The sequence below is a fragment of the Cygnus atratus genome, chromosome 1, assembly GCF_013377495.2.
Source record: "Cygnus atratus isolate AKBS03 ecotype Queensland, Australia chromosome 1, CAtr_DNAZoo_HiC_assembly, whole genome shotgun sequence".
Lineage (NCBI taxonomy): Eukaryota > Metazoa > Chordata > Aves > Anseriformes > Anatidae > Cygnus > Cygnus atratus.
Window position 1 is genome coordinate 141,144,577 of NC_066362.1, and position 27,313 is coordinate 141,171,889.

General features: G+C 47.0%; 1 protein-coding gene across 10 annotated transcripts in view; it reads left to right on the forward strand.

The window, feature by feature from the left end:
• MAP4K4 (mitogen-activated protein kinase kinase kinase kinase 4) overlaps nucleotides 1-27,313 on the forward strand; it is a 154,754-nt gene that overhangs the window by 80,944 nt on the left and 46,497 nt on the right. For all 10 annotated transcript variants that reach the window (XM_035557980.2, XM_050708545.1, XM_035557979.2 and 7 more), the window contains exons 4-9: nucleotides 15,797-15,922; nucleotides 16,714-16,824; nucleotides 19,745-19,835; nucleotides 21,417-21,547; nucleotides 23,933-23,987; nucleotides 25,897-25,975. In XM_035557980.2, the coding sequence (XP_035413873.1) occupies nucleotides 15,797-15,922; nucleotides 16,714-16,824; nucleotides 19,745-19,835; nucleotides 21,417-21,547; nucleotides 23,933-23,987; nucleotides 25,897-25,975 (593 nt within the window). The remainder of the gene's footprint in view (nucleotides 1-15,796; nucleotides 15,923-16,713; nucleotides 16,825-19,744; nucleotides 19,836-21,416; nucleotides 21,548-23,932; nucleotides 23,988-25,896; nucleotides 25,976-27,313) is intronic.

Consider the following 27,313-nt stretch of genomic DNA (forward strand, 5'->3'; position numbering starts at 1 on the left):
GTTAATGAAAGGATTTCTCCTACTCGCAGGGAAGACGGAGGAAGAGGTTGTTGTCTAAGTATTCAGGTGGCGTGGCTTTCACGCAATCCCAGGGTGGCTGAGGCTGGCAGGAACGCCTGGAGGTCACCCGGTCCGACCCCATGCTCAAGCCACCTACAGCTGGCTGCCCAGGACCCCACTACAGCCATGGGGCCACGTGGGAGCCCCTTCCTGCACAGCAGTGGCTTCGTGATGAGCGGGAGGAAAGCTGGCCACGATGCCTTCTCAAGGACCTCAGCTACCTGGGATAGCCTCTGAGGGCTTGTTCGTAGTGCCCCACACCTGTGGGCTTAGGAACGAAGAGCCAAGCTCTTCTGCAGGGATCCCCCCCTGCTCCGTTTCTTTCCACTGTGCAGCAGGCTATTTTTAGTCGGCTTGCTCGCCTCAGAAATTACTTCACTTTTCGCATTGGACCATTTCCATAACATTCATTGTGATTCTGAATTCCAGCGTTCAGGATAAAGTCAGAGCAGGGAGTCGCTGGGTGGTGAGTCCGGCTCGATGGTGGAGCCAAAAACCTGTGCTGAGGATGAGTGCCAGCTGCCTCTGAGCGGTGACCTGCAGGAGTTTGGCCTCAGTGACCCGCGCTTGGGACCGTGCCCTCTATTTGCAGGGGAAGAACCTTGATGACCCTGGGTTTCGTGGTGTTTTGGCTGGCGAATGGCAGGAGAAAACAATCCCTTAGCAGCTTAACCCAGGTAGCTGAAGTAGATCTACCTCTGAAAGACATCCATTCGCTTGAAGTACAAAATCAAAAGCCCAGTCTGTCCTGCCTTGTGCAGTACCATTCCTAATTCACTGGATATTGCTCTGTCTTCCCCCAGATATTACTTAGGTATGACTTAAATCACTGGTTTCTTTGACAGCAAAGTGGTCCTGAGGTGCAGCAGACTGTACTGTGGGAAACGGTGCTCATTGTTGCATATGATGCATCTAACGATTTGCTGCTCTGAGATGTGAAAAACAGCACAGCCAGTTCTGTTATAGTTTAATGTCGTACAGCCGGTTGATAAAGCAGAAGATTATAAATCACTGGGTTTAGGCAGAGCATTATACGGTTACACAGAAAGACCTTCTGACACAGCCGCAATCCCCGAGGCTGTGCTGGATCTGGAGGGGGGCTAACACTCGCTGGCATTTAATAGCTTTTCTTAGAAAATAAACTGAAGATGCATTTTTTCTGCAGGTCTTCTCTGTAACTCAGTAATACGTGGGATGAATATGGCTGTCGAAACTCAAGAGTGTTCAAGAGCTGTATAGGAGACAGCAGAGATCGTGCCTATTGCTAAGGCACGATGGAGATCAAAAAGTCATTTGAGACTGAAAAAAAAAAAATAACAGTTAGTATCAAGCCGACATTCTTGTGAGTTTTCTACATTTTTTCCGTCTCTTAGTTATCAGCCGCTCGTGATGGATTGCTGCCTCTTTTGGATGGGAGGTCTAGTGCATAACCATTCACAAAATACCCAGCTACCACTAGTGCAAGGGGCTACTCAGAACATGTCCATGTTCAAGCAGCTGCAAACACCCGTGGCTTCAGAGCTGTTGTGTCCTCCTTGAGCAGTGGCTGTCTGATCTGGACTGGCTGATGAGCAGTGGTTTCTGGTGCAGCGGTGGTTTGTCTAAATCTTTGTCTCAATTTTCTCCTTCTTGCACTGTGCTTGTGGGACTGCTGTGCTTTGGGCCATCGCTAGAGGGCTTCGGAGAGAGAAACTGATTTGCCTACTGCGCGATGTCAAGAGCCAGAAGTTTCTTCTGAAGGCTCATAGGCAGCAGCACAGCACTGGCCTCTGAGCTAATGCTAGTAGCGGCTTGCCGGTGTTGAGTAGTGTTGAGCGTTTTTTGCATCTTCCATTCGGAGAAACTTGTTTCATCATTTTTTTTTTTCCTTTTTATCCTTGTTTTTTATCATCTTTGCAGCACGAATGGTAAAACAGGGCCTTACTTGGCCCTGTGGGGACTTACCTATTGGGTGGGTAACAGCAGAGGAACAGCTTTGCCATGTCCCACACCTCCCCAAAGGGAAGAAGACATGCCACAGGGGTTGTCAGTGTGGCACGTGCTTACTCTAAAGGCCAGCACCACAGAAATGTGTTGTACAGAGGTGGTGAAAACTGGGTTGCCGCTGTTGCCTTGCTATCCGTGCTGCAGCCAGGTACAGCTCCTGGGGAAAAGCATCCGGTAACGAACCAAAGGGATGAGGGAATAAGGGCTGTACTGTATGAAAGACAACCTCAGCTGGGTGTCTTGCTTTGAAGATGTTTGCCAATAAGTTGGAGAGTTGCCCTCAGCCAAGCCCGCTTTCAGTGAGGAAGTTTTATAGGTCATGAAAAGAGGCAATGTCCCTTTTTCCACAGCGCCTTGCTTTTATTGAAGCAGTACACATGCACTGTCGTCATTTCTTGTGCTTTGGATCAGAGGCTTAATGCTCGCCCAAAGAGAGTTCCGAATTTCTTCGATGTCTCTCCGTGGCGTGTGAACCTTGGAGCACATAATGGCTGCAACTGAAAGCCAACTGCTGGCTCTGCGCTCCTGATCGCTCTGGCAGGAACTTTCAGATGCTTGGAGACTGCAGATGGAGCTGATCTGGGGACAGCGTTTTTCAAAAAAGAAAAACAAAACGAAAACCAAAGCACCCACAACCTTTGAACTTTTTTTAAATTACGTTTGGCTAACTTTCTAACAGGCTCCCTGTTCGTCCTTTTCCTGTTCTGCACCCCTGCCCCCCTCCCTTTGGTAATTCACGCCAGCCGCAGCGCAGCTGAAGGACTTTCTGAGCGGGGTGTCATTTGTTAGTAAACTGGCAAAGGCAAGCTTAACCAATTTCACCAGCGCTTTCTGCGAGGCTTTCCATTTCGATTGGGCTCTGGGCTTTCTGCTCGAGCCTGTTGCAGGGACAACGCTTTGGGGAACCGCAGGAGAGGAGCCTCCAGCCGTGACGGGCCTTGTTTGGATGCAAGTAGTCTGGCAGAAGCTGACCTCCCCAACACACGGTCTTTCACTTAGCTGCCTTTCCCCGGCTATTGGAGAGGCCTGATTGCTGTGTGTGGGATTTCTTCTTCTTCCGCTATGCTTAGTAATGTTTCCAAACCGACCGGCGGCTCCGTTCCTTGGTGGCGGAGCTGGAGCTGGCACGTTTGCTGTGGTCTGTCCCTTTGTGCATGGCTTCATTGTCAGGCAGCCCCGCTCTGAGCAAATCCGGTGCCTTAAAGCATATCCTCCTGAATTTTGAAGCTCTGCACGCAAGCCAGGTTTCCTCGTTCAGATGTAAATGGCCCCCCTCCCCACCCCCAGCTCTTTGGCTGGGCTAATTGCTCTTTGTTCGGTCTCAAATCAGTGTGATTAAAGAACGATTTTTCAGACTGTCACTTCGTCATGTTACGGGACCAGCATAGTAAAAAGTTGTAATATCTGTTAGGGTGAGTACCCCGAGCATAGAATTACAGTCCTTTTCCTGCTTATGAATCATCTTCCCAAGAGACCCTGTGGTGATAGCGTTACTTTTGTTTTAAAGGAAAAGTCCCTGAGAAGGAGGCTATTTATTTATTCAGACAAGAGAGGCCGTCTGTTGGTTTTTGTGTGGTTTTTTTTTTTTTTAAATGTGCAACTTTTGAATTCACCCTGGAGCAAGGCGCTGCTCCGGACGCTAGCCATGAGCAGGGTTCCCATGCAGATGCCGGCAGGCTTGGCACAGGAGATGTCCTGGCCACTGGCTGAGGAAGCTGAAATGCTAGCCTTTCCGAGGGAGGTCACATCGTTCCCGCAGAGGAGGATTTCAGCAAAACACGCTAGTTTGCAGTCAAGCTGCTGAGTGTCACTTTTTGACGGTGGAGATGAGGAGGAGGAACGAGCTGGCGTGACTTCGTTTGAAGGCTGCGAGTGCTGGAAAACGAGGGCGTGAAGCAGCCCGCTCGGGAAGCAGCTCTGCAGAGATGTGCGTGTGTTTTCTGCTGGTGTAAGGGCCAGCAGGCAGCCGGGCTGCAAGCCGTCGTGATGTGGCGCTTGCGGGAGAGGATGCTGTTTGTCTCTGGGCATGCTGTGCAGGAGCGGGCTGCAAGGCTGAGCTGCCTCAGGGGTGAGGAGAAGAAGAGAGCAAAGCTGGTTCAAGCAGACCCGCCTCGCGCACATCCTCTCTCTGCCTGCCTTTTGTTTTGAACATGTGCAGTGCCCAGAAAGAGGAATAAGCACCCGGCCAACCCAGCCAGCCCCGCACCACAACACCCGGCTGGTGGTGCTCCCCCCCGCCCCGGGGACGGCCCCGTGTGCGCCTCCGGCTTCCACCCTGCCTGGTTTTTGTTTCTCTGTGGGGTCCCCCGGCCTCTTGGGTTTCTTTTGGAGGCTTTGTGATTGATTTAGAGCTGGCCTGTGGAGGGGGTTTCAAGGTGGGGACTGGTGGGAGCCCCGGTTTTGCAAGGGGTGGCAGCAGGGTGATGCCAGGGGCTGGTGGCAGGGCTGGGAAGGGGGCTGTTGTCCTCCAACTCCAGCCATGCAGCCTTCCTCTGTAAGCTGGGGCTGCCAGCGTCTCAGCTCAAGGGAGAGCCTTGTGCTGGGATCGAGGATGTTTGTTTTTAAATGGGGAGAGAGATGCCATAGCGGCTCTGATTTCTGAGGTGAAATACTGTTTAATAACCGCAAGCCTGTTCACAGCCCAGCAGCAGAAACAAACCTGTACTGTAATGTTAGAACCATTTATGTTTGCTCCAGTCCTATTTTCTTGGCTGTTAATCATGGTCTCTTTGTCACCTGCCCAGCTAAGGGTAAACATCTGGGGTGTAATATTTTCTGCCAGCATTTATTGCTTTTATTAATCCCAGTGGAGGCAGAAGGAGTTTTCTTCTCGGGCAGGTAAATAATTAGCCGGCTGTCAGCAGCTTCCTTGCTCGAGAGGGGGACAAAGGGAGAGAAGGGGCCGTGACGCCCCGTCTGATAGATGGACACGAGCATCTTGTGGCTCTGTTCATTGTTAATTCACTCCTGCAGCACCGCTCAGCTGTGAGGTTTCCAGGCGTGCTTGGCAGCCCCGACAACAAAAACATCTGGTCCAAGAATATAGTTCCCTTCTGCTGGCAGCTGCATGAAAATGATTTTGTACATAGTGGCGCGGTGCCAAATGCACTTACTTGTACACTAAAGTGCACAGCCTTTACAGCGCTTTGGCAGCGCCGGGTGATTTTAAATGCCGTGCGTAAGTCAGCATGAACCTACCGAAGAAAATCCAAACCTCAGCGAGCGTTTTCATAAAGAGCTCGCTTATCGAGCGTGCACAGCCGGGGACGTACCCCCGTACCTGTCTAGCAGCTGCTCCCCTCCGACTACGAAGGAGAAGCCTTTTGGTGACAGCCCCAGTTGTCACCTGTCCTCCGGGAGGGTTTGGCACCAGCATGAAAGGAAACGTGCCCCTCGCAGACGTCCCCGAATTCAGTTCCTCCCGTCGGCAGTCGCCTTTATTCGCTGCTGATAGAGGTTGTCTGTCTCCTCTCTTGTTTTAGGAAGGACCTCCTGCGTGCTGAAGAAAACGTTAGCTGTGAATCGAGTCGTTTGTGTGTCTGCTGGTGAATTGTAATTTGAGTGATTGGAGCTAATAATTACGGAGTCATCATCATCATCTTGTCAGTCAGATGTAAATCGTTCTGTAATGGATTACCTTTTTGAAAAAAAAAAGCTGTGTTTTTGAGGACGAATTTGTTTTAGAGGTGCAATCTCACACACTCATCCCATCGATGAGATGCCCCCGAGCCTCCTCTTCTCCAGGCTGAGCTGCCCCAGCTCTCTCAGCCTCTCCTCGTAGGAGCTGTGCTCCAGTCCCTTGATCATTTTGGTGGCCTCACATTGGACTCTCGAGGCCCAGTCATCTTATCTCCATGATTTTATTGTTCTGTGTGTGGTCACGTTTTATCCCAGATGTAAACACTGGTCACCTCATCTCCTCAGAGCCTTCCCCTCCCGATGCCGACCCGGCCTTGCCGCAGGGCCGTTTTCACCGGTGTCACCTCAGGCGGGTTTCCCGGCCTCCCCTCTCCCCTCACAGCCTCTTGGGGGCCCCCACACGCAGCTCCATTTTCTCCTGGTGGCTCGGTCTCTCCTCCTGTGAGAGGAGAAGGTGCTTGGCCAGGCCTGGTCCTTGGCCCACCGCTGTCACTCGTCATGGCCGGCCCCGTCGGCACGTAGGGCAGAGGAGGAGGCCGCGGGTTACCTGCGCAGGCTGAGCGGTGACTAACGCTGGACCAGGGGAGCTGAGGTGTTCAACCTTCGGGCAAAGATTACCTGAAATTAAGACTTGCAAGGGCTTGCGCGTTCTCACCGTGTCATTCAAGCATGTTTGTAAGACACATGTACAGATCGGACGATTCATTTTATTCCTGTGTAATTTACATATTTTGGCTGGCTCACAAAAGAAACCTTGTGTTGAATAAGTCGGATCATGATCTCACACCAGTCCTTGCTTACAAGGAGTTTTTTGGAGGCTGTACCGTAGCCCAAAATGTGAAGTTTTCCTTTTGTGGATGTAAACCAGAGCCTATGTTAACGGTGGCACGTACGACAGCCTTTAAACTTGGGTACGAGCTCCAAATCCAGCGTATTACGTTAGATGTTTGGGGATGCGATGGCTGTGTATTAGATGGTGTTTTATCTGGCAGGTGTATCTCAGACAGACTTCTTTAAGAAAGAAGCGTTGAATCTTTTTCTTCATAGCATGGGCTCAGTGAAGTATTTCACGTTATACAGCTGGCTTGGTGGGCTGCAAAGAAAACTCAGTAATTCTGCTTTTAGGGCTTTCCTCAGTGCTCATTTTCCGACAAAATGCAGGGCTTTGTTAGTGCTGCACGCAGAGTTTTAAATATTTGGAAAGAAAAAATGCAGCCCTTGCAACATTTTAATGAGGAGGGTTCTTAATTAAAGCCTGGAAGACTTGGGGAATGCGGACAGCTGAAGGATCAGCAACGTGCTATGAAGCTCTTCCACCTACCAGCTGATTTGGTTTCAAAAGCCGGAGTTGATAATAAACCTTGCAGTCTTCCAGCGCCTGTTCGCTGGCATTTAAGAAAATGGGTGATGTTGCTAATGGCCAAAGCCTGGATTCATTTTGTCTGATTTTAGGCACTTGGTTGCTGTACTGACGCTTGGTGCACTGGGTACCCACAACGTAGTGTTAGGGGACGGGTCCGTGTGCCTGACCAGGGACTTGTCCTAATGTTACTGGCAGGACTTTGTCTCCTGGAGATCAGAGCTACTTGCTTCGTGGCTGCCAGCTGCTCACTGCTGGCGGTTGTGGGGGTGCTGGTTTGCACTCTCCCACCTTTTAAAATCCTTTCTTAAAGTATAATTGATTTTGGAGTACCATCACCTGTCTGCTCCCTCTGTTTCACAGAGCTGTGTGTTTTCTTCTGGCCTAAATGTTACGTACTAAGCAGTGCAGAGCCCTTCATTGCTGTCAGGCATGCGATGGAGCTTCTGAATTTCTCTTGTCAGCTACTTCTCCAGCCCAATCTCTTTTTAATAAAGGATCTATGTGAAACAGCCCCGAGGAAGTGCCAAAGTGGGATTACTTTTCCTTGTTCTCCTTTGTTCTGCTCCTGTTTGGGTGTGCATGGTGACAGCTTTTGGTTTCATGATTGCAAAAGGCTGGTGCTTTTTTGTTTGATTGATTGTTTGTTTTTTGTTTGTTTTTAGACAGAATGAAAGAGGGGTTGTAAAAATCTCTCTTCCCTCTTCATCTCTAGAACTTGTTGGTTGGTTGGGTGTGAAGAAAAGGACTGTTCTGTAAGGAAATTGTGTGTTCATTTAATTACAGGTTATCATGACATGTGTAATAGAAGAACATTTGTGTTAGGCCAGAACTGCCATTTTTAATGTATTTTACCTTCCCATCTTAAGTTTCTGTTCATCTTAAATTTTCTGTTTGGTGTTTTATACATAGGAAGCACACTTTCAGTTGTGTCAGCCTCGTTTTCTCTCTTCTCCCACATGTTTGCCTTCTGTCCACTTTCCTCAAATTTTAGGCTTAGTTTCTAACCAGAACTTTAATTTCTTGTTGAGTCTCTTCGGCTATATCAAATCCATGGGACTTGGGCACCTTTAACAGGTCCAAGCTGTGTCTTGACTGCACACCCAGGGAAGGATGTGTGTGTCTGTCCCATTTGGGAAGGAGATCTGCCATCCAGATCTTGGGGGGACAGCAGCCAAGTGGTATGAAGACACCTCCCTTGGCTCTGTCACCCCCCACCAGAGATGCTGCTTTCCTTGGCATCAAAAGCCTACTGAAATTGGAGGTAGAAAAGCCACACAACATTTTTGCTTTGTGTATGAAACTGTTTTCTCCTTGGCATGTAAGTCTCCTTTTTTTCCTTGAGCCCAGACCTTTGTACAAAGCAAACTGCTTTATTTCCTTTACACGCAGATTTATTTTTGATACCTCCTAGCAAGGGTTTAAATCGGAGGTTGGATGTGGAATTGTATGGCAACGGGCCTTTTTAGCGTAAGTAATAGTAGTGGAAGTAGGGTACTAACCTTTCCCTGTTTTATGTGAGCTCTGGCGATGTCAGTACAAGGCTAGCTTGTTGCATAACTTGTAAACAGTTCAGGCTTGATGAGAATGGATAATTGAATTTTAGAGGTGAGATAAACACGCAGCCTGAGCAGGAAACTCGTCTAAGGAATCGTGACCAAGGATCAAGGGGCCAGCCTTGGAAGTGGTTGCAGGGATTTGCCCTTAGGAGATTCCTCCCTTGGTTGCCTTCTGAAAAGCCTGTGGTGTCCTGGGGTTTTACCGGGGGAGGTCAGCAGCGGTGCCTTCCCTGTGCCTTTATTCGGTGACCAGCAAAAGCACCAGGGGCACGTCGGGCAAGAAAGGAAATATTGTTGTCGTCGTGACTGGCAGGGGAGGTGGCTCAGGAGAGACAACAGGCAAGTATTGTCTTCACGTGGTTTTTGGCTCCTTCCTGTGCACATGTGATTCCCTCTTGTGTGCCTGCACAATGCTGCTTCACAGGCTCCTTCAGGCAGCACTGGGACCCTACTGAAAAGCTCCCCGTCCCTCGTGCTTCTTTGTCCGGTTAACTTTATTGTTGCTTTATGGCTGCAGCCTCAGCAATGGCACCACCGCAAACAATTTGGCTCATTTTCTCCCTTGTTTCAGAGGGCGCCCTAAGCATGGAGTAGAGAGGGTGTTGTGCCAAGGGGACACAAAGCGCCCTCTGTTTGCCATGGGTTGGGAAGTGTGTTTTTAACCTGCTTGATGAAATCTTGCGACCGAAGGTAACCAAACATGGTCATAAGGACAGGCCTGTTCTCCCAGCCCGGCCTCACAAAAGTAGGAATTTTTTGACCCTTGAGAAAGCATCCCTAGGTGTCTTTTGCCGCTGTGCTGCTCAAGCAGGGCACTGTGGATCTGCTGCTTCTGGCAGCTTGGAAGCTCCCGTGCAGCTTGCAGTGACAAGATGGGCTCCAGGAAGCTTGTAACCACCAAAAACAACGGGGGGCTTCCTCTGCGCGGGCTGCACACACCGCCAAAGGGCAAAGTCGAGAGGCACCCTCACAGCGATGGTGGGGGGATGCTCAGCACTCCCGCTACTGCTTGCTGGGTGCCTGGGAGATTGGTGGGCACGTGGCACGACAGACCCTTTTTCCTCAGCACAAACAGCCTGCAAGCTTTTGGGGAAAAGCACGTTTAGGACGGACTTGAAGGATGGGGAAGAAAATGAAGGTGCCAATTCCAAGGTGGGAAGAGTGAGGGGCCCGTGAAAGAAGGACCTTGCACATGTGGTGGGACAGGCACAGTGAGCGCCGGGGGTGAAAAAGTAACGGAGGAAGGAGACAGAAGGGAAATGAACTCGTACGAGGTCTTTAGCATGAGGGTAACAAAGCTCAAAGGCTCTGTAAAACACTCCAGGACAGACGGGTTGTAGTAACAAAGTTGGAGGCTCTTGTAAGTTAGGATTTAGGAGGCACTGCATATGGACTTGTTAAATGTTTACTGCATGTCTTGATTAAAGTCTTCATTTAAACAGCTTAGGCTTTCCCTCCCAAGAAGCCTGCGCTTTTTGAGGAACTATTTTATATCACATTCCCCGTTCCGACACCATCGTGGTGTTGGAAAGGATTACGTTTCTCCGCGTTGCGTTCTCAGCACCGCAAGCCGTTCTGCTTTGTATCAACTTCCTACCTCGGCAGGCTCCGGCAGGGACTTGCCCAGCGTTTGGGATCTCAGTTTTATTGCGGTAAGGTTCCTCCCAAAACTGCAATCCCCTTCCCGTCTTGAAGGCAGTACCAGAGCTCCTGGGTGAAACACTGCGCTGTGTGCAGTACTGCCCCGGCTCCTCTTGCCAAAACTTCCCCCCTGTGTGTGAGAACTTTATTAACGGCTGTATGTATTACGGATTCCAGTACCAGAAAAGGTCACCTATTGTGCCAGGCACTATTCAGGCTCCCCCTGTTCTGGACGGATCCTGCTTCGGGTGGACGCAAGCCAGGCTTGGGGTGCGGGGAAGGAGGGAGGGGAGAGGATGTGACACACAAGGAGAATGGTGGTTTGCACAAGTTGGTGTCACGAATTATCCGGGAAGATTTTTGTTTGCGTTTGGTGCCTCTTAGGACTTTTTTTGGAGGGTGGAGAGCAGAAATGAGAAGGGAGAGGAAGGGGAAAGGAAAATAAACTGGGTTTCTTGTGGGCCTCTCCTGTTATTTTGGTTTTTTATTTTTTGCGCTTGCACATTATGGGGGAGATGGTGAAAGAAAGGATCTCTGGTGCCTCTGAAGGCAAAACAATTTCCTCGCCACCATCCTGGGGGCTGTGGTTTAGCGCTCCCTGCCATTCTCCTCTCACAAAAGAGCTGGGCTGACGCTGCTCTGTACCTCTCTGCCTGCATCTGAATTCTCCCATAATCGAAGGATTTCCAAATCCCACAAGCTGCTGCTGGAGCTCGTGATTTGTAACCAGACGAGCTCGCTCTGACGTCCTGGGTATGGCGTAAGCAGCTGCTGTTCTCCAGGCAATGCAGCCCTGGATAGGAGCTGGCAGAGCTTCGTGGTGGCATGGGAAAAAGCAAAGAAAAGGAGGCCTGGAGACTCCCTTTCCCCCTTTGCCTGCGTGTTTGGGTTTCCACTACTGGGGAGTGTTGCTGGTTAAAACACTCGCTAATAGCTTAAAATCATTGCGTGGCATCTGTAACGGGAGAGCTGAGCTATTTGGCTGCCTCATTTCTTGAATCAAAAAGGAAGGTTACCGAGGGAACCAATTTGTATGCCTCTGCAAACCGGCATAGGGCAGCACATAAACTACCTGGGAGGGTAGATAATCTTGCTTTTACCTTCGTCATGAAACGTTGTTTGCTTTAGCCTTGCTTGGCCATGTTTCCCCACTCATGTTACCCATCGTCTTACAGTAGGGCGTAAGAAACGTTTTCTGAAATTGTCCTGGGTTTCTCCTCTGCCACCAAGCCTGGCAAACAGCACGAGCTGCTTTTCAAGATGGCTCAAGAGGTCAGGCAGCTTTTCCATCGAGGGGATTGGGGATGGAAGGCCACCACAGACATGTCCTGGGGTACTTCCTTGCTGTACCTTTAGGTTTCTGCCTTCCTCTCAGCTCCTGAAATAATCTCTTTGTGCTCTAGAGCTTGAAAAGCAACACTATCGCTCATCCTTCCCTGGGCCTGTTTCTCTAAGACAGATTCCTGTAGAGGTCTCATAGCAATTGCAGGGCAGGGACAGGTCTTGCTTGCTCAGTCCTATGAGGTGCACAGGCAATGATGTTTAGGGACTGATATAAAATTGGGGCAGGCATGGAATGATTTTTTTTCCTTTGCTTGTTTCCTTTTTCTTTGAGAGGTGCCGTTCCTCCTCCTCCCTCCCCAGCACAGTGTCCCACAAAGTGCTTACGAATTCCTCACCTTCTACAGATTAGCATAAACGCACAGGATTTTCTTGCACTAATGACGTGGGGGCTTACCTTAGGAAAACATGCTGAAATTGCATATCCGAGCCATTCCAGTTTAATATTCCTCACTTCGGTCTGCCCTAGGAGCTTTTATATGAGGAGGAATTACTCAGGTTAGTATTGCATTGACATGCGCCACCATTTACGAAGACCAGATAGAAGTAATAAAAGCAAGCAGTTGATTCACCTGCACAGAAAGAATAACCACGGATCTAGCAAGCAGCGTCCTGAGGGAAAGGATGCTCAGGACTACAGCAGCAAGGGGGCAGCAGCGCTGGAGCCATGAGGTACTGTGCTAGGAGGTGGCCAGCCTGCTCTTTGCTGTCTTTTAATGCTTAATGCAGGTGGGTGGAGAGGAGCCCAGCACTGAGCGGTGGGCGCACATGTGGGCGGTTTCTGCTCCCCCAGGTGAAGGCCTTTTGGTGGAGCGGCATCGCATTTAGAAATTCCTGGAGGTGCTGGCATGGCCGCTTAATCGCCAGAGGGAGATGCGTGGAAAGGGAGAGGAAATCCACTCCAAGCCCCGTTGGCTCGCGTGGCTCCTGCAAAAGTATAGCTTGCTGCAGAAATTGCCAGCAATCAGACGTGCTGCCACAAACAGACAGCGAGCGGAGAAGTATAAAACCCTTGCACCAGCCCCATCGCAGGCCCAGACAAAGAGGGTTTCAATGGGAGTTTGTATCTGCAGATCATGGCTTAAAGTGGTAATTGATGCCAGCTGCATAAAATCACCGGGAAGGGCTCACCAGCTGCCTCTCTCCTCCAAAGAAAAAAAAAAAAAAAAGGCTGCACTTTTGTAGCCCTTCAGGAGAGCACCGGTCCCTCTCCCCAGTCAGTTTTAATTCTTCCCTTTGTGATCCGGGCGCCTCCAGGGAGCTATGTCAGCGTGCCTTGGAGGGAGGAGGTGAGGGAGCTTCCTTCCCCGTGTCCCTAAATAAATCCCAAACCAACGTGGGGGCTGAGGGTGCCGCCAGGCTGCGGCCTGCTCGCCCCGCGGCGCGCGTGTCCGCCAGGAGGGCTGTGCGGAAACGCTCTGATCCGGTGCGATTTTGGGGCGGGATGCATCTCGCCCTAACGCAAGACATCTGCGGGGCTGGTGTCTGGATCCTCGCTGATGACCTCATCTTCCTTTTGTGCCCGGGGGGAGAGGTAAACACCGGCAGGGCGCGCGTTGTTCCGCCTCCCTCGGATGGCCGCGGCGGGGTGACATCGGTTGTACCCTGGAAAAAAACACTCCCGAATCTGCAAGACAACAATTTTTTGCTCTTTTTCAATTTATTTTTTTTTAATTTTGCACGCCAATTCCTGTACCACAGTGCTAGTGCAGCATTCTCCGTGCTGATTAATCCTCGCGGCCCTTCCTGTCGCCACAAAGTCCTCGGGACTCGGTGCCAGGGAGCTGTCGATCCCCGCTGTCAGGGGGCTCCTCCAAAGCCTGGCAAGAGTGACCTAATCCGTTTTTTTTTTGCAAGGGGGCATTCAGACCGGAGGTGAGACGCTCTCCTGAGCTGTGGACAAATGCTCTGTGACAGCTCAAGCAGCAATTCAGCACCCTTGTATATCAGCCTCAGGTAGGGGAGGTGCTTGGGGTTGCTGCAGGCCGTGGCGTGGGTGCCTTGACACAGCCCCAAGGAAGAACTGAAGGAGCAGCGACAGCCTGCAGGCTGCTGGGTCTCCCTGTGCCCTTGGGGTTGGTTTTCCTTTTTTTTAAATTTTTTATTTTGGTTTGCTTGCTCTTTTTTTTTTTTTTTTCCCCCCCTTCCAAAAAAGATCCTGTCTAAGCATTGTCATTCTGGCTGTTGCTATAACAGATAAGCAGGAGCAACCTTTAGGACATCCTGCCCATTGTATTGTCAAAGCTATTGTGTTCATGTGCTGAGGGTAGGAAATAATTTTCGTATGAAGAGTCGGTACAAAACAGCAGATTAATCCAATTGCAGATAGTAATCTGCCAGGGATCAAGTCCCAAACCAAGTTTACACATCTCTGTTTACACTCTAAGTTTAACAGAGCTCCCTTTGCAGTTTTTTGCCTAAATGCAAAGCTCAGCCTGGTAGTTTCTCGTGCAAGCACGTGCACTTCTACTACTACTCCTTCGTCTTTTTTCTTTTTGTTTGCATATGGACTAAATAAAAATATCACACAACAGCAGCGACAGCAAGAAGCAGCTGAGGAAGCCCCGAGTTAGCTTTTGGCTCATGGAGCTGTGCTTGTAATAGTGCTCTCTCCCAGGGCTGCTGTTCGCTGGGAACTTTGATTTACAAGATTATTTTACTGTTTTGTTCCCCGTTCCAGCAACGCTCGGTATTTTACTTTAGAGAAGCTTCACGGGAAGGTTTAAGAATAGTTCATCCCTGGTGCATTTGGGGAATTCTCTCGTGGTAATTTATGGGTGAGCGGCGCATCCCGGTAGTGGTGTATTTGAAATACACCACGTTGCCTTTCGCTGAGGCCCTGCGCGCCAGCGCCTATAAGTAGTTAACACGTAGTTAGTATTAACATCTGCATACCTCGTCAGTAGGGTATTTGATTGCTAGCGTGCTGCAAATTGCAAGGAAGTTCACGGCTTGAAATGTTCCCGTGTAATCAGCTTTGACATTACGGGGTAATCAAAACACTCGCTGCCGCCTCGGCTGCCTGCCACCCTGGGGAACAGGGGGCGCAGCTCCTTCCTGAAATCAGCTGCAGGCAGACGCTTGTCTCCCGGGGCTGCAAGGCTGCATAAATGGGCAAATGAGCTGTCTTTTAATGTGCAGCCCTGAGTTGTGCTGAATTAGGGCTCCCGCTGCCCTTAGGTGAGCTAAGAGAGCGGCGGGGAGCGCGCCGGTGGTGGGAGCGGGGTGGTGTCTGCTCCTGCCTCTCCCCTGTCTGCTGGCTTGCTGCTTGGACCTCGTCTCCATATGTGTTGTCTCCAAAGAGCATGTGGGTCTTTCCATCTAACGTGTCCGTCCCAGACAGCTCTTCTTTGTTTTAATTTTTTAATGCTGATCTCGTGTGTGGCGAGGACAACCTCCCTTCACCCGAGCTGCTCTCTGCTTGGCACTTCGCAGAGGAGGAGGAGCGGGGGGAAATCCTTCCTCTGCCTTTGTGTTGCGGCATCCTGTTTACCACTCGGGCTCCGGACCCTCTTTTCCTGATGCACTTGCTCTTCCTCCGCTGAGCCGGAGGGAGGAAGAGGAGGAAGAAACCCGTGCACGAGGCAAACGCCTTGTCGGTGCAGGGAGAGGGACTCCTGCTCTCCGCCTCTGCTGTGGTGGGCTCCTGCCCTTCCCCACCAGTGGCATTGAAATAGGACGGGTTGAAATCTTCAAAGTTAAAGGAAGAATATGTTTCAGTGGAGGACTTGTTAGCGTTAGGCCAGAGGTTGGACTAGATGATCTTGGAGGTCTCTTCCAATCTAGATGATTCTGTGATTCTGTGAAAAAAAATGAGGAAGATGGAGATAATACTCCTCTATCATAAACTCACAGATTTTTCTGGTTTTCTTGTTCTCTGGATTACATAGAGGAAAAGCCTGATGCATACGTGTTTGGTTAAGGCACTATAGGCAACAGGTTTTTAAACAGTTCCTGTCCTGCTTTGTCGTTGGACGAAGTCCAGTGCATCCTTCGTTTGCTTCTTGCACTACCGAAGACTTGCGGAAGTACAGGTCTGTTTCAGACCATCTCCATAAACAGGATTTTGTTGGCATGAACCAGAGATGTGTTTACTGAGCATGATGCTGTTATAAATTAAACTTTTTAAAACTACTTGTGTTAAAGAGAAGAGGAAGTAAGTCATGTACATGGTGTATTAAACACGTTTTTTTTTTTCTTTCTTCCAAAGGATGAAGAAGAAGAAATCAAACTGGAGATTAATATGCTAAAGAAGTATTCTCATCACAGAAATATTGCAACTTATTATGGTGCTTTCATTAAGAAAAGTCCTCCAGGACATGATGACCAACTGTGGGTAAGCAAATATTTCTCAAGCACGTTCATTAGCCTTTCCCTTTCGGATATAATTTGAGGATGATAGAAACATCGTTATGCAAAGACAAACTAATAGAATTTGGTGCTCGCTGGAACAGATAGAGAGGTGAATCACATAGGCTAACGTGATGGCTGAACCAAGATTTGCTATTAGCAATGGATTTGCTCTTTAAGTAACTTTTTTCCCCATTTCCCAGATGGATGGTAACATGTTTCATGGGAACAAGGCAGACAGGCTGAACAGTAAGAATGTGTGGCTGTAAAAATAAAGCTGCACTTGAAAATTTTACCCATTACATTTCTTATCCCGTCTTCTCTGTACCCTCTAGCGGACTGAAGTTTGGGTTTGAAATGGCAGTGTACAGACACCAGTGCATGTCCTTGTCTCCCATAAATAAGCGGGAATTATAGAATACAATGTGTTGCAATGGTGTGGTCAGCTTGATTCCTTCAGCATTGGATGTGCTCTTACTTCTGTTACTGCTAATGCATTTTGCATAGCTGAGCAAATCCAGATTCCCAGTATTAAATTACAGTGATTAAATCAGTCCTTGAAAATGTGGTAACTAATGTGAGACATATTCCATATATGTCTGACACACATTGGAGACATTTGTTTTGGATCCGCTTTCCAGGCAGAGAGGTAAAATAAATGATACTTTGTGCTTCGTGAGGGTTTCCCAAATCAGTGCTGCAGCCTGATTATTTTGCTTCACTAGGCGGCTGGGAGCTGTGATTAATGTGGGTTGCATGCTGGTATTTGTTTTGCAGCTTGTTATGGAGTTTTGTGGAGCAGGCTCTATCACAGACCTCGTGAAAAACACGAAAGGGAATACTCTGAAAGAAGACTGGATAGCGTACATCTCCAGGGAGATTCTCAGGGTAAGGAAAGTAGTCCACTGCACTTGAAAACACAGGCAGTCTTGCAGATATAATCTAGCTCCTGGTTCTGCAAGAAGCTGTTTCTGATCAATCCTCTTAGCCAAATCATTGTCTGAAGAGCGTGTAGGAGTGGATGGATGTCTGCTCCGCGTCATTTAACTTCATCTCCTACGCTGGCAGAAAGGACAGGAGGTGCAGATCCTCGCAGACTGTGTGCGTCGTGCTGCACTGTAACAGCAGCCTTGCAGAGAGTAGCAATTTTTGGTCACGAGAAGCCAGCATATGAACCAGAGTCCTTACCTATTGGAGAAGCAGTGAAACAGTGCCCTGCGTGCCTGTAAGATGCTTTTACTTTGGAAAAGATATAGGTCACAAGACTGTCATAACACGAGAGGGTACAAAATGGGCTATTCCAAATGTGCTTGCGGTCGTCTTTCTCTGCTCCCAACCAAACCTGTGGAGGAAGGGAGCTGTTGGCTCAGGCCAGCCGTCAGGACTTGTGTGCCGCGATGTGCTCGCACGCTGCATGTTCCCGCAGTCTCTCTCGAGCAGGCAGATACGTCACACATGCGGCTGTGCGCCGTAGAGTGCTAGCATACGGCTCTGCAAAAGTTTCTCAGGGAGAGGGATGCCACTTACCAGTTTTCCTGAAACTGAAGCTTTAACTAATTACGCCTCATATTTAATTTCCAGTTGGTACAGTTAAAGTGCTTTTTGAATTGGCATGTTTGCAGCACTAAGTAAATCTGGTATGATTTTCCTCGTGCTTCTTTGTAAAACAAATTGCCTCCTACCCGTACCATTACACAGTGTGTCTGTTCAATTGCCTCGTCGTAAATGAAGTTCTGAGGGTTTCATGTTAAAAGAAACCACCAGTGGCTCTCGCATAAGTCAGTGCTGCTGTTGTCTGTGCTGCACATCGGCTCTGTCTTGGTGATTTTTAAGATGATGGAGACATATGATTGTGGTCTCTTGCTCAAACTCCATCTGCTAGGAGAGAGTTTGGCTGTTGAAGTTTTGGCTGGCACGTTTTAAGTTGTTGTTTACTAGGAGGAAGAAAAGTTACTGTCATGAATACCTACTGATGGTTGTACTTCCAGTCAAATGGGTAGCATACCTTAATGCGAGGAAAGCTAACTGCTGTAGTACTGAGTGCTGATCTTACGCTTGACTTGAAGAACAACTGTGCAGCCCTGGAGGTATTGCATGTTATCTTGCATTCATCCGAAGTTCTCCTTAGGTAAGGTGGTAGAGTCTGGCTTGCTGAGAAGACGGAAAAAGGTTTTCCTTCAGAAAAGAGTTACCTGAAAGCTGTTTTCTCGTGAGACATTTGTAAAAGGAGCCTCAATTGTTTGCTAGCAGGAACTGGAATATCTAGAAAAAAGGAATGCTAAGTTCACATTGCAATGAAGCATTGCAAAACCTGATTTGACACTGAACTCATCAGCGATGGAAGAGAGAGGTTGTGTAACAAAGAGCTAAATGAGCTAAGGTGCCAAGATTTGCGCAGGTGGAGACACAAGTGAGAGTCTCCTGTGTGGGTCGGAGGAGCCTCAGAGGACTCACCTGGGGTCTGCAGGAGATTCGAGACGTTGCCCCTCAGTCTCATCGTAACCTCTCGAGAACCTGAATGTGGTTTTCCAGTAAGACTGGATTGTACCCTGGAGAGAACGTATGATTCATGTGATTATCTCTCTGGCTGGGGCAGCGCAGCATAAGGCTTTAGAAAGTATCCTGTGCGAAGCCGTGGAAAAGCCTTCGTTCTGGTGAAAAACAGGACCACGCTTCGTGTTAACAGCCAGTGAACGGTATCAAGGACATTACCCCTTCATTTTGTTAGTTTGTGACATATGCAGGGAGGAGCTGTGGATTATATTTTTTGTCATGCTCATTAACTGTTTCAAAAAAAGAAAAGAGCCCAATGGTTCTGTAGGGAAACTGGTAAACGATCATTTAATGAAGAACATGTGTTAGAAAATATTGCTTTACAGCAAGCACTACTCTCTTAACCTTTTGCAGCTGTAAAGGTTCTATTGCTTTATTTTTCATAAAACATTAAAAGTCTACGAGGGCAGCACGAACAGGCAAGACGATCCCACCAGAGACTACAGTTTTCCAAGCAGAGTGCCGAGGAGAAACCAAAACAGGCAGTTGCTAAGAGGGTTGCCTATTGTTCTACCAATTGCATTAGGGAGTAAAATGCAACATATGTCTTGCCCGGCCCTCCCTCCACATGGCTAACACTTTGGGGCATGCATCCAGGTGCTGTCTCAACAAAAAGCACCGTATGCCAGGAGGTTTTGTTTCCTTTGGAAAGTATAACGCTCACTTTTTTTTTTTTTCCTGAGGAACAATTATCTAGCTTCGTATTTATGGAAGCTAGATAAGAGGACTCCAGCTTTGCAACACAGCTTTTGTGTGCTGTCGGTATTCCCTCACCCTCAAACATAAATGCTAGCCCATGACCATCCCACCTCCTTCTCAGGGGACATATCTGCATGTTGGTGCTTCCTCCTTTCTTCCTCCTGCCCCCTTACTAGACTAAATTCCAATTCTTTTAAGGGGGATTCTGTGCCTGTCAGATGCCACCGACGTGCACTGACACTGGTGTCATTTACAGTGTCATTGTGCCGAGACTTTCTGGTCACTGCACTTCCATCAAGTGACAGCTGAGACGTGTTTGCACAGTGCGTGTGCAGCATGGGCACAACCTGGGGCCTCGTTCCCTGCCTGGTTTACCAAAAGCTGAGCGGGTGGAGTGCTGCTACAAGGCTCCCGTGGATCGCAGTGCATGTGTCTGCTGAGCACAAGCCCACGCACCAGAGCACGGGCTGCGGGGCTGGGAGGCATGGATCGCCTGCTGCTGAGCAAAAAGCCTAACTCTGAATGTCGTCTCCTTCCTCTCTTTTCCCTGCTGCAGGGGTTGGCACATCTTCATGCCCACCACGTGATTCACAGGGATATCAAAGGGCAGAATGTGTTGTTAACAGAGAATGCAGAAGTGAAACTTGGTAAGTAGGCAAGCACGTCCGCTTCCCGATTCATCCAACCTTTGTTTTTTCTTTTTTCTGATGTTCCCCAGTTAGTTTTGTTCTTTAAGAGCCCTGCAACATATTCTTAAGCATGTACACTCTGCCACTGCTCTCATATGGACCGAGACTCCATGTGTATTTTCTCCTGCTTCAGGAGACTGGAATGCAAGTAGCTGCATTTCATTTGAGGTTGTTGGCTTTCTTACCAGAATTGGTGAGTGGATGGCTTCGTGTCCTCCACTGAGTTGTGCATGACGTGGGTTGGTTCTGGTTCCCTTTATTCTGGACTCAGGAGGTGATGAGAGTCACTCCTGCTTTTGGCTTGAACGACAACGGCACCTGCTGTTCAGGTTCTGGGCACAAAAATGTGGCCTGGGTGTCACCCTTGAGGGAGCACTGGCATGCAGTTCAAAATGCAGGTCCAGCTCTGGCATGCCTGCTGAAAGCCGTGCTCATCCCATGCCTCTTCTTTCCTCTGCAAGTGGACATCCTCCTTTTTCTTTTTCTCCAATCTGTCTCTTCCAGTTTCTGAACACTTTAACCTTCTGTATTTGCATCACACTGCATTCACCACCTTTTTTTTTTGGTTAAATATAGAGCCATGCTGAAGGCCTCCCACCCAGCCCACATCCCTTCTGTTTTGCATTACACCTTCCTGCAGCACGAGGCATAGGAAGATGTCCTGACTGCTGGAGGAGGAAGCTCTCTGGAGAGCTTTCCTCCTTCTGGTCCAAAGTGGAGCACAGTAGCTCCCGAACCATTGCTCCCACAGAGCTTGTCTCCACCAGTTTGTCTGTGTCTCTTAAATGATGGATTCTGTGAAGCTGCCACAGCCCTCCCTTCTAGAGCAGACACAGTTAGTGGTACGGAAAAGCGTATATCACACTCGTGAATGTGATCACAGCAGTGGAACTGGGAGGGGGAGAAAGTGAAAAGGAGGAAAGGAGGAAAAATCTCATGTAATGAAATGGGCATCTCTGTTGCAGCCCATGTGCTGATGTGCTCAAAGTTAGCACCTCTTGAATAATCTTCATCTTTTGTTCCTGTTGACACATCTGCTCTATTCATCAGAGCAGAGAGCAGCTCACTGAGCAACAAATGATTTTTGCTGTCCAATTTTAGAGCAAAAAAGGTGGACAGCCAAAAAAAGGAGACTTGTTCACATGTGGTTTTCCCATGGCGTGAAAGCAGAGTCTGCCTGAGTAGACAAAGGTGCTTGGCTTCACCAGTTAGGAAGGGAACGGTCCTTCCTCAGCCTCCAAGACAGTATTTGTAGCCATACCCGCCCTTCTGGGGAGGAGGAGATGTTGCACAGACAGGTTGGTCGGAGGTGCAGGAGAGGTGCTCATACCGCTGCTGTGTCTCCAGACGCTTGTGGCCTGAGCACGTTGCAAGTGAAGCACGGTGACTTGGCTGCCTCTATATGAATCATCATATTTCTCTTCAGCATGGTCCTCCCTTGTGGATCATCCACCTGGTCTTATTTCCAAACCATCTTACAGAAGTAATCACGGCGTTATTTTCCCCTCTGATTTTATTTTAATCTTTTCCCACCCGCAGTGGATTTTGGTGTGAGTGCTCAGCTGGACAGGACAGTTGGCAGGAGAAACACTTTCATTGGAACTCCGTACTGGATGGCTCCAGAAGTTATTGCCTGTGATGAAAATCCAGATGCTACGTATGATTACAGAGTAAGAGAGCCCTGTTCACGGAAAAAAAATACACAAATCAACACACAAAAGCCTTACCTTTGCAGCGTGAACACCTCTGAATGATGGTAGTTTGTGAGATTTCTTATGCTTTGTAAGAGTAATTCCATTTTGTGAAGGTACATTTTGCTACGGGAGTACGAGGTATGGATCACTGCCAATTTTATGACCTTTAAAAGTTGCCGTGACTTGTAGTGTCCTAGCTTCGAGGCAGAAGGAGTAGGACTTCAGTGTACTGCAGGTACTCAGAGAAGGCAAAAAAAGAGTTTAACTGGAGATGCTCGTGTTCTCAATTTGTATAACGTTTGTACTTTAAATTGTCCCAGTTACTGTAATAATCCAGAACAATGCATTTTAGGTGTTGCCTTAAATAGAACCACCGTCTGGAGAGCTAGTGAAGTGCAGAAGGAGGTGTTTAAACTGTGCCTGTTCCTGATTTCAGGATACTAATACATGTAGATAAAAATGTACCCATCTCGGCATTTCTCAACAAAGATTATTTTTCACATAGTTTGCCACAAACAAAAGATTTAATTACTGCAAAACCACAGTTGGCCTGATGGCATTTACACTACCCTTGAGAATATTATGTATTCATATTTGAAGTTAAATTTCTCTGGTCAAAGCATCCTGTAACCTTAAGGGTACTTCTCAGCTTGCTTTTATAAAAGCACAAAGGAAGAAAAAAAAGAGAAAATAAGCTTTTAAAAAAAATCTTCACTTAGACTCATGCAACTATTCCAACTTGTAACCAAGAAAGGCAATAAAGCTATCAGAAAACCAGTGATTAGGATCCTACAATGCCTATTGGGTCTGGATATCAATTTGCTAGGATTGGTGATGGTGTTAGCTATCAGTATGGCTGTGTATGTCCAAATTTATTGAAAAAAAATAACACGGGAGATTCGAATTGGTGGTTTTGTGCCTTTCGACTAATCGATCAGATCAATCCTATTTCTGTTGATTTAATCACTTTTACATCCATCAGCTCATTGTAATAAAGATAATGCTTTAAATCTTTGCAGGTAGATTTACTAGGAAGGTGACTTATGATTTAGTAAAGGAGAAGACTTGTCTGTTGTATTTGTTAATGCAGTAGTGATGTGAGAAGGGATTCCTTCTCTCTGAAAACACGTGTATATTGCTCCTGGTGGAGCCTGTAGGGAGCTGAAGCAGTTGTCTTTCTATCTTATTTTTATTTATTTATTTTTCTTCTTAGAAAATTCATGGTTGAAGCTTCTGTAAGACCAGGAGGCTGTGCAGTTCAGCTTAAATGGATAGGTTGGACCAAGGGAAGCGATTGCATTGCTGGGTTTGAAAGTGCAATTGCCAGACTGTTAGAAATTCTCCTCTGCCTGTTGTACAGAAGAGCTTATTTGCTCTTTAATTTTCACTTTTTTATAAAAAAAAAAAACCAACAATATTATTACCAAAAATGAACACTGCTTTTCTCAAGAACAGATCTGTACAGTGGCTGTACTCCTTTCTGCAGCCTCCTCTGCTGTTTTGCCCAATAAGTTGCAGGAGTCTCTTGATTTTGTCCCTTGTCAGGACTCTTCCAGCTGCTGCCTGCACTTGATGATCCTGGCTCTCATTCGGGAGCAAGTGCAGTTACCTGCTAGTCAGGGACATTATCCAGAGGTAATACCTTGGAAGGCTTCCACTGAAGGCCTCTTGGTTTTTCTTGAGGCCTCAAGCAAAGATGAGGTGGCAGGGATGGACTACGTGCTTTGGCCACAAGCATTGTGCCAAAGAGAGGCTTCTTACAATTTTAGCAGTGATGGCTCTTCCACTATATACAACTATTATGTGATTATATTATTATTTAGCTATTACTGCCTAGAAAAAGTTCAGGAATGGATGTATTCCACTAATCCGTATTTAGACACTCAGAAAGACCTGAGAGGTTTTGCCCCACAGTTTTTTGTCTTTCATTTACTTTGTCTTCTGTTTGGTGGAGTACGCACAGTGTTTTCTGTGAGTCTGTTACACGGAAACATTCAGTCCCTTGTAAGCAAGGGAATACTGACAAATCTGTTGTTTCATAGACTTAGATTTGGGGCAAATGTGTTTCTTTTTGTCCTAACGTTAATATATTCATGTGTTATTAGAGTCATTTGCATATTCTGTATGATGCATGTGCATTTGTGTATGTATATATATAAATGCACATACATTTGTGAATATATATATATATTTATTATATGACAAGTAGCATTTTATGAAACACTTAAAGAAAAAAGTAGCTTGTATTATTTAAATAGCCTTGATATTTCATTACAGTTTCACCCTCTGCAAATAGTACTCTTGCTGTCTGAACGGGTAAATCTACCTCCTAACATATGGTCTCTGTCTCTTTTTGCGCAGAGCGACCTTTGGTCTTGTGGCATTACAGCCATCGAGATGGCAGAAGGAGCTCCTCGTAAGTGATACGTGTGCTTTTCCAGCGGGCTGATTAAGGCTGAAACATATACTTAGGAGATGCTGGTCGTAATCTAAGCCTGGCGTTGAGGTTTCTGAGAGTGTCCTCCTGTTATTTCTGTTCTCTTTGGTTTTGCCTGCCCTGTAAATACAAAATTCCCTAAATAGCAACACTTTTGATAAAGATAGGATAGCGCTTAAGCACTACAGTGCAGACTGCAGTAATTTAATTTCTATAGCAGGAATATTTGGAAGGTAATCAAGCGTCAGACTTCCTTCCTATGGGTAGTATATTGTCTTTTGGAAGCGTGTCCCAGTTTGTGCAGGGGCTGGCCTGGGATGTTGAAACCTCAGCTGGGGAGAGGTGCAGTGGGGCCTCGAGAAATTCGACCTTAATGAAAAAAGCGCCTGTAGCAATCTTTTCTGTGTCGCCTTTCCAGCAGGATGGGTAATGCTAACATTGCTTCTCCTTTTGTTTCACCTCATCAGTGGGTGGTGTTGATCTTCCTTAAAAGTAACATGACTTAAAGTGTAAATCCATCTTCAGCACAGAGCATTGAACTTAATGCTCTCTGCTTGAGAACACTCATGAGTTGACGTGGATATTTTTGAGAGAGAAACACGCATAACTTTTGGTAGCTTATTTTCCCTTCATATCTTTATTCCTTCTGAATATCAAGGCAAACAGCAGATACAGCAAGGAGCACAGAAGGATTTAAAAAGAAAGAAGGCCTGATGTTTTTGTTTTTAATGGTAACTTTTATGAAAGTCCTCAGTATACTGGCAAATATTTTTGCTCCCACTCCTAGATGGAGATTGGGATTTAAAACTGGCAGCCTAAGGTACCCAAGAGTGAACTACAATATAAATACATATATATATATATATATATTTACATGTAAGCAAACACCACCACACCACAGCCCAGCTTGAAACCGCTGTCTTTGAAATGATGAAGGTGAAATGACATATTGACATTTTACTAACTAAAAAAAATGGTAATTTCATTATAGCCTCTGCCAAATTGTTGTTGTTATTAATGCAAAATTTATAAAATGAAGCAACACATTCTTGTTTTGGTTCATGTTGTAGGAGGTCTGACTTTTTTTGTTTTGTTTTTTCCTTCCTAATTACACATTTGCATGAATGCCCATAGGAGAGCTGCTCCCAGGACACCTCAGCCAGCCTTGTGTTAACAGCATTTGAGCTACCACTTGACCTCCTTTTTGCTTTACCTTTTTGTTCAGAGCACTAGGTTGCCTGGGTGGCTGTCAATTAAAAGCTGTTTCAGTGGGTTTTGTACGCTTGGAATTGGACAGAAATATTTCTTTCATTTCCAAACTGAAGCAGAGCTTGGCCCCTCATCACGTAAAATCACAAGAAGGGTGTTTGAGAAGTAAGCAAAGATGCAATGTAAATTCTAAACAGCTCTTGCCTTGGTTTGTCCACTGGTATGTGGGGTCTGCCTCTTCCTCCAGAGGCAGCTGAAAATCCCATCTCTAAGCTTTGTGGTCTGGTGGGACACACAGGCATCCAAGGAGCTTCTCCACCAACGTCGTGGCCCCTTATCTTTGAATCCTGGATCCCTGTCACTTCAGTCTATTTCTCCTGAATTTCTGCTGTGTGGAAAACATTACCTCTTCCTGCAGAGATTATTGAGGCTGAGATTGATGGTGCAAGGGGTCAAGTATAGGCAAGTGATAAAAATGGAGGATTTGCTTCTAGTGTCCTTTCATGGGCATCCTCCTTCCCTGCTCTGTGTCCGCTCTGTCTAATTCCATCTGCTGTGTCTGCTGCATGTGTGGTGGGGATGGTAGGAAAGTTTGTGGAAGCTGAAGCCATGGTATTGACAGAGAGCAGCTAAGCCAATGTCTACATCTTTCTGTTCACTTTTGTTTTCTTTCCTCCAGCGCTTTGTGACATGCATCCCATGAGGGCGCTCTTCCTGATACCCAGAAACCCTCCCCCACGGTTAAAATCCAAGAAATGGTACGTATTAATTGCCTCTGGTTTGTAACCCCTCTTGTGGCGCGATGTTTTCTTGTGTCTCACTGCATGCCGTTCTGTTACCGCGTCCACAAAATTGTAGAGACTTGTTAGCTGAAATAATTTGTTATCTCCTGTGCTACTGAATCAAAGCATAAAATAAAAAGTGTGCATTGTTTATTTAGTTCTGTTTGTCCCAGAGAAATTGTATCTCAAATTCTGCAAAAATAAAAACCTACCTTTTTTTTTTTCTTGGCAGAACAGCATCTGTATTAAGGTGACAACTGGAACCACATTTTAAAAAATAAACTCCCGCAGCACTCTTAATATGCAGTATGTTTTCTCAGATGTATCATAACACAGAAACAGAGCAGTACTATAGCATTCTAGTTGCTAAGTTGAAAGGAGCTATTAAAACTAATGAAGGCTTTTACTATAATTATTGTAAACGATTGAAATTGAGTGTGTGCTTCTTGCCAGCTGAGAAAAATCCATTAGTATCGGAGGATTTCCTCACAGTTACTGGTTATGACTGGCACGTATGAAATGAAAAAAACTCCCTAGGAAGAGGTTTTGTATAGATTGAGTGTGATGGCAGGATGCTGTGATCCTGTCAAAATACTGAAGTGATTTGACTGCCTTGTCAAAAGCAACATAATACAGACTTGGCTTGCTTGCTGGGCTTGGTCTTTGCCTGGATTGACTTATTCATGAACTTGTACTGCCAGGGCATCCCTCTCCCTCTCTCATATGTGCTTTCTGCATGTGTTAAAGGGATAGAGATGCATATACAGTATTTGCATGAACATTTCATGAACCTTTTTATTTGGATTCATAACATTCTAGGTGTGAGGAATAACAGAAAGCAGCGAGGTTACCTTCAGTTGAGCCTCCTGGATGAACCATTTAATGGAAGTGTTTGCTGCCCAGGCACAGGAGCAGTCTGAGAGCACCAAATAGGCTAAAAGTGAATCTGGCCAGAGCAAGGACTGCTGAGATTCAGCTGTTTTTATTTAGTGTAGTCAGTGGCAAGTTATGAGAAAATAGGCCAAATGATGAAAAATACAGTTGAGAATATTTTCATTACTGGCATTTTGCAAGGCTGCTTGTGTGGTGACTTCTGTCTGGAGAGGTCCTCTTGCAAGAGTTCAAATTAATTGCAAATTTAGAAAGACAGTGCTCCAGTTTGACAAACTTACATACCCTGTCACTTTACGTGGTGTGCAGGAGGAGTTCAGCTGGGTTTATGCCCTTCAAATTGTGTCAGTGAGAATTTGATCCCACGTGCTGGTGTTGAACAGCCAACAATGTTCAACACCCGTGTGTTGTTCTATGAGGATT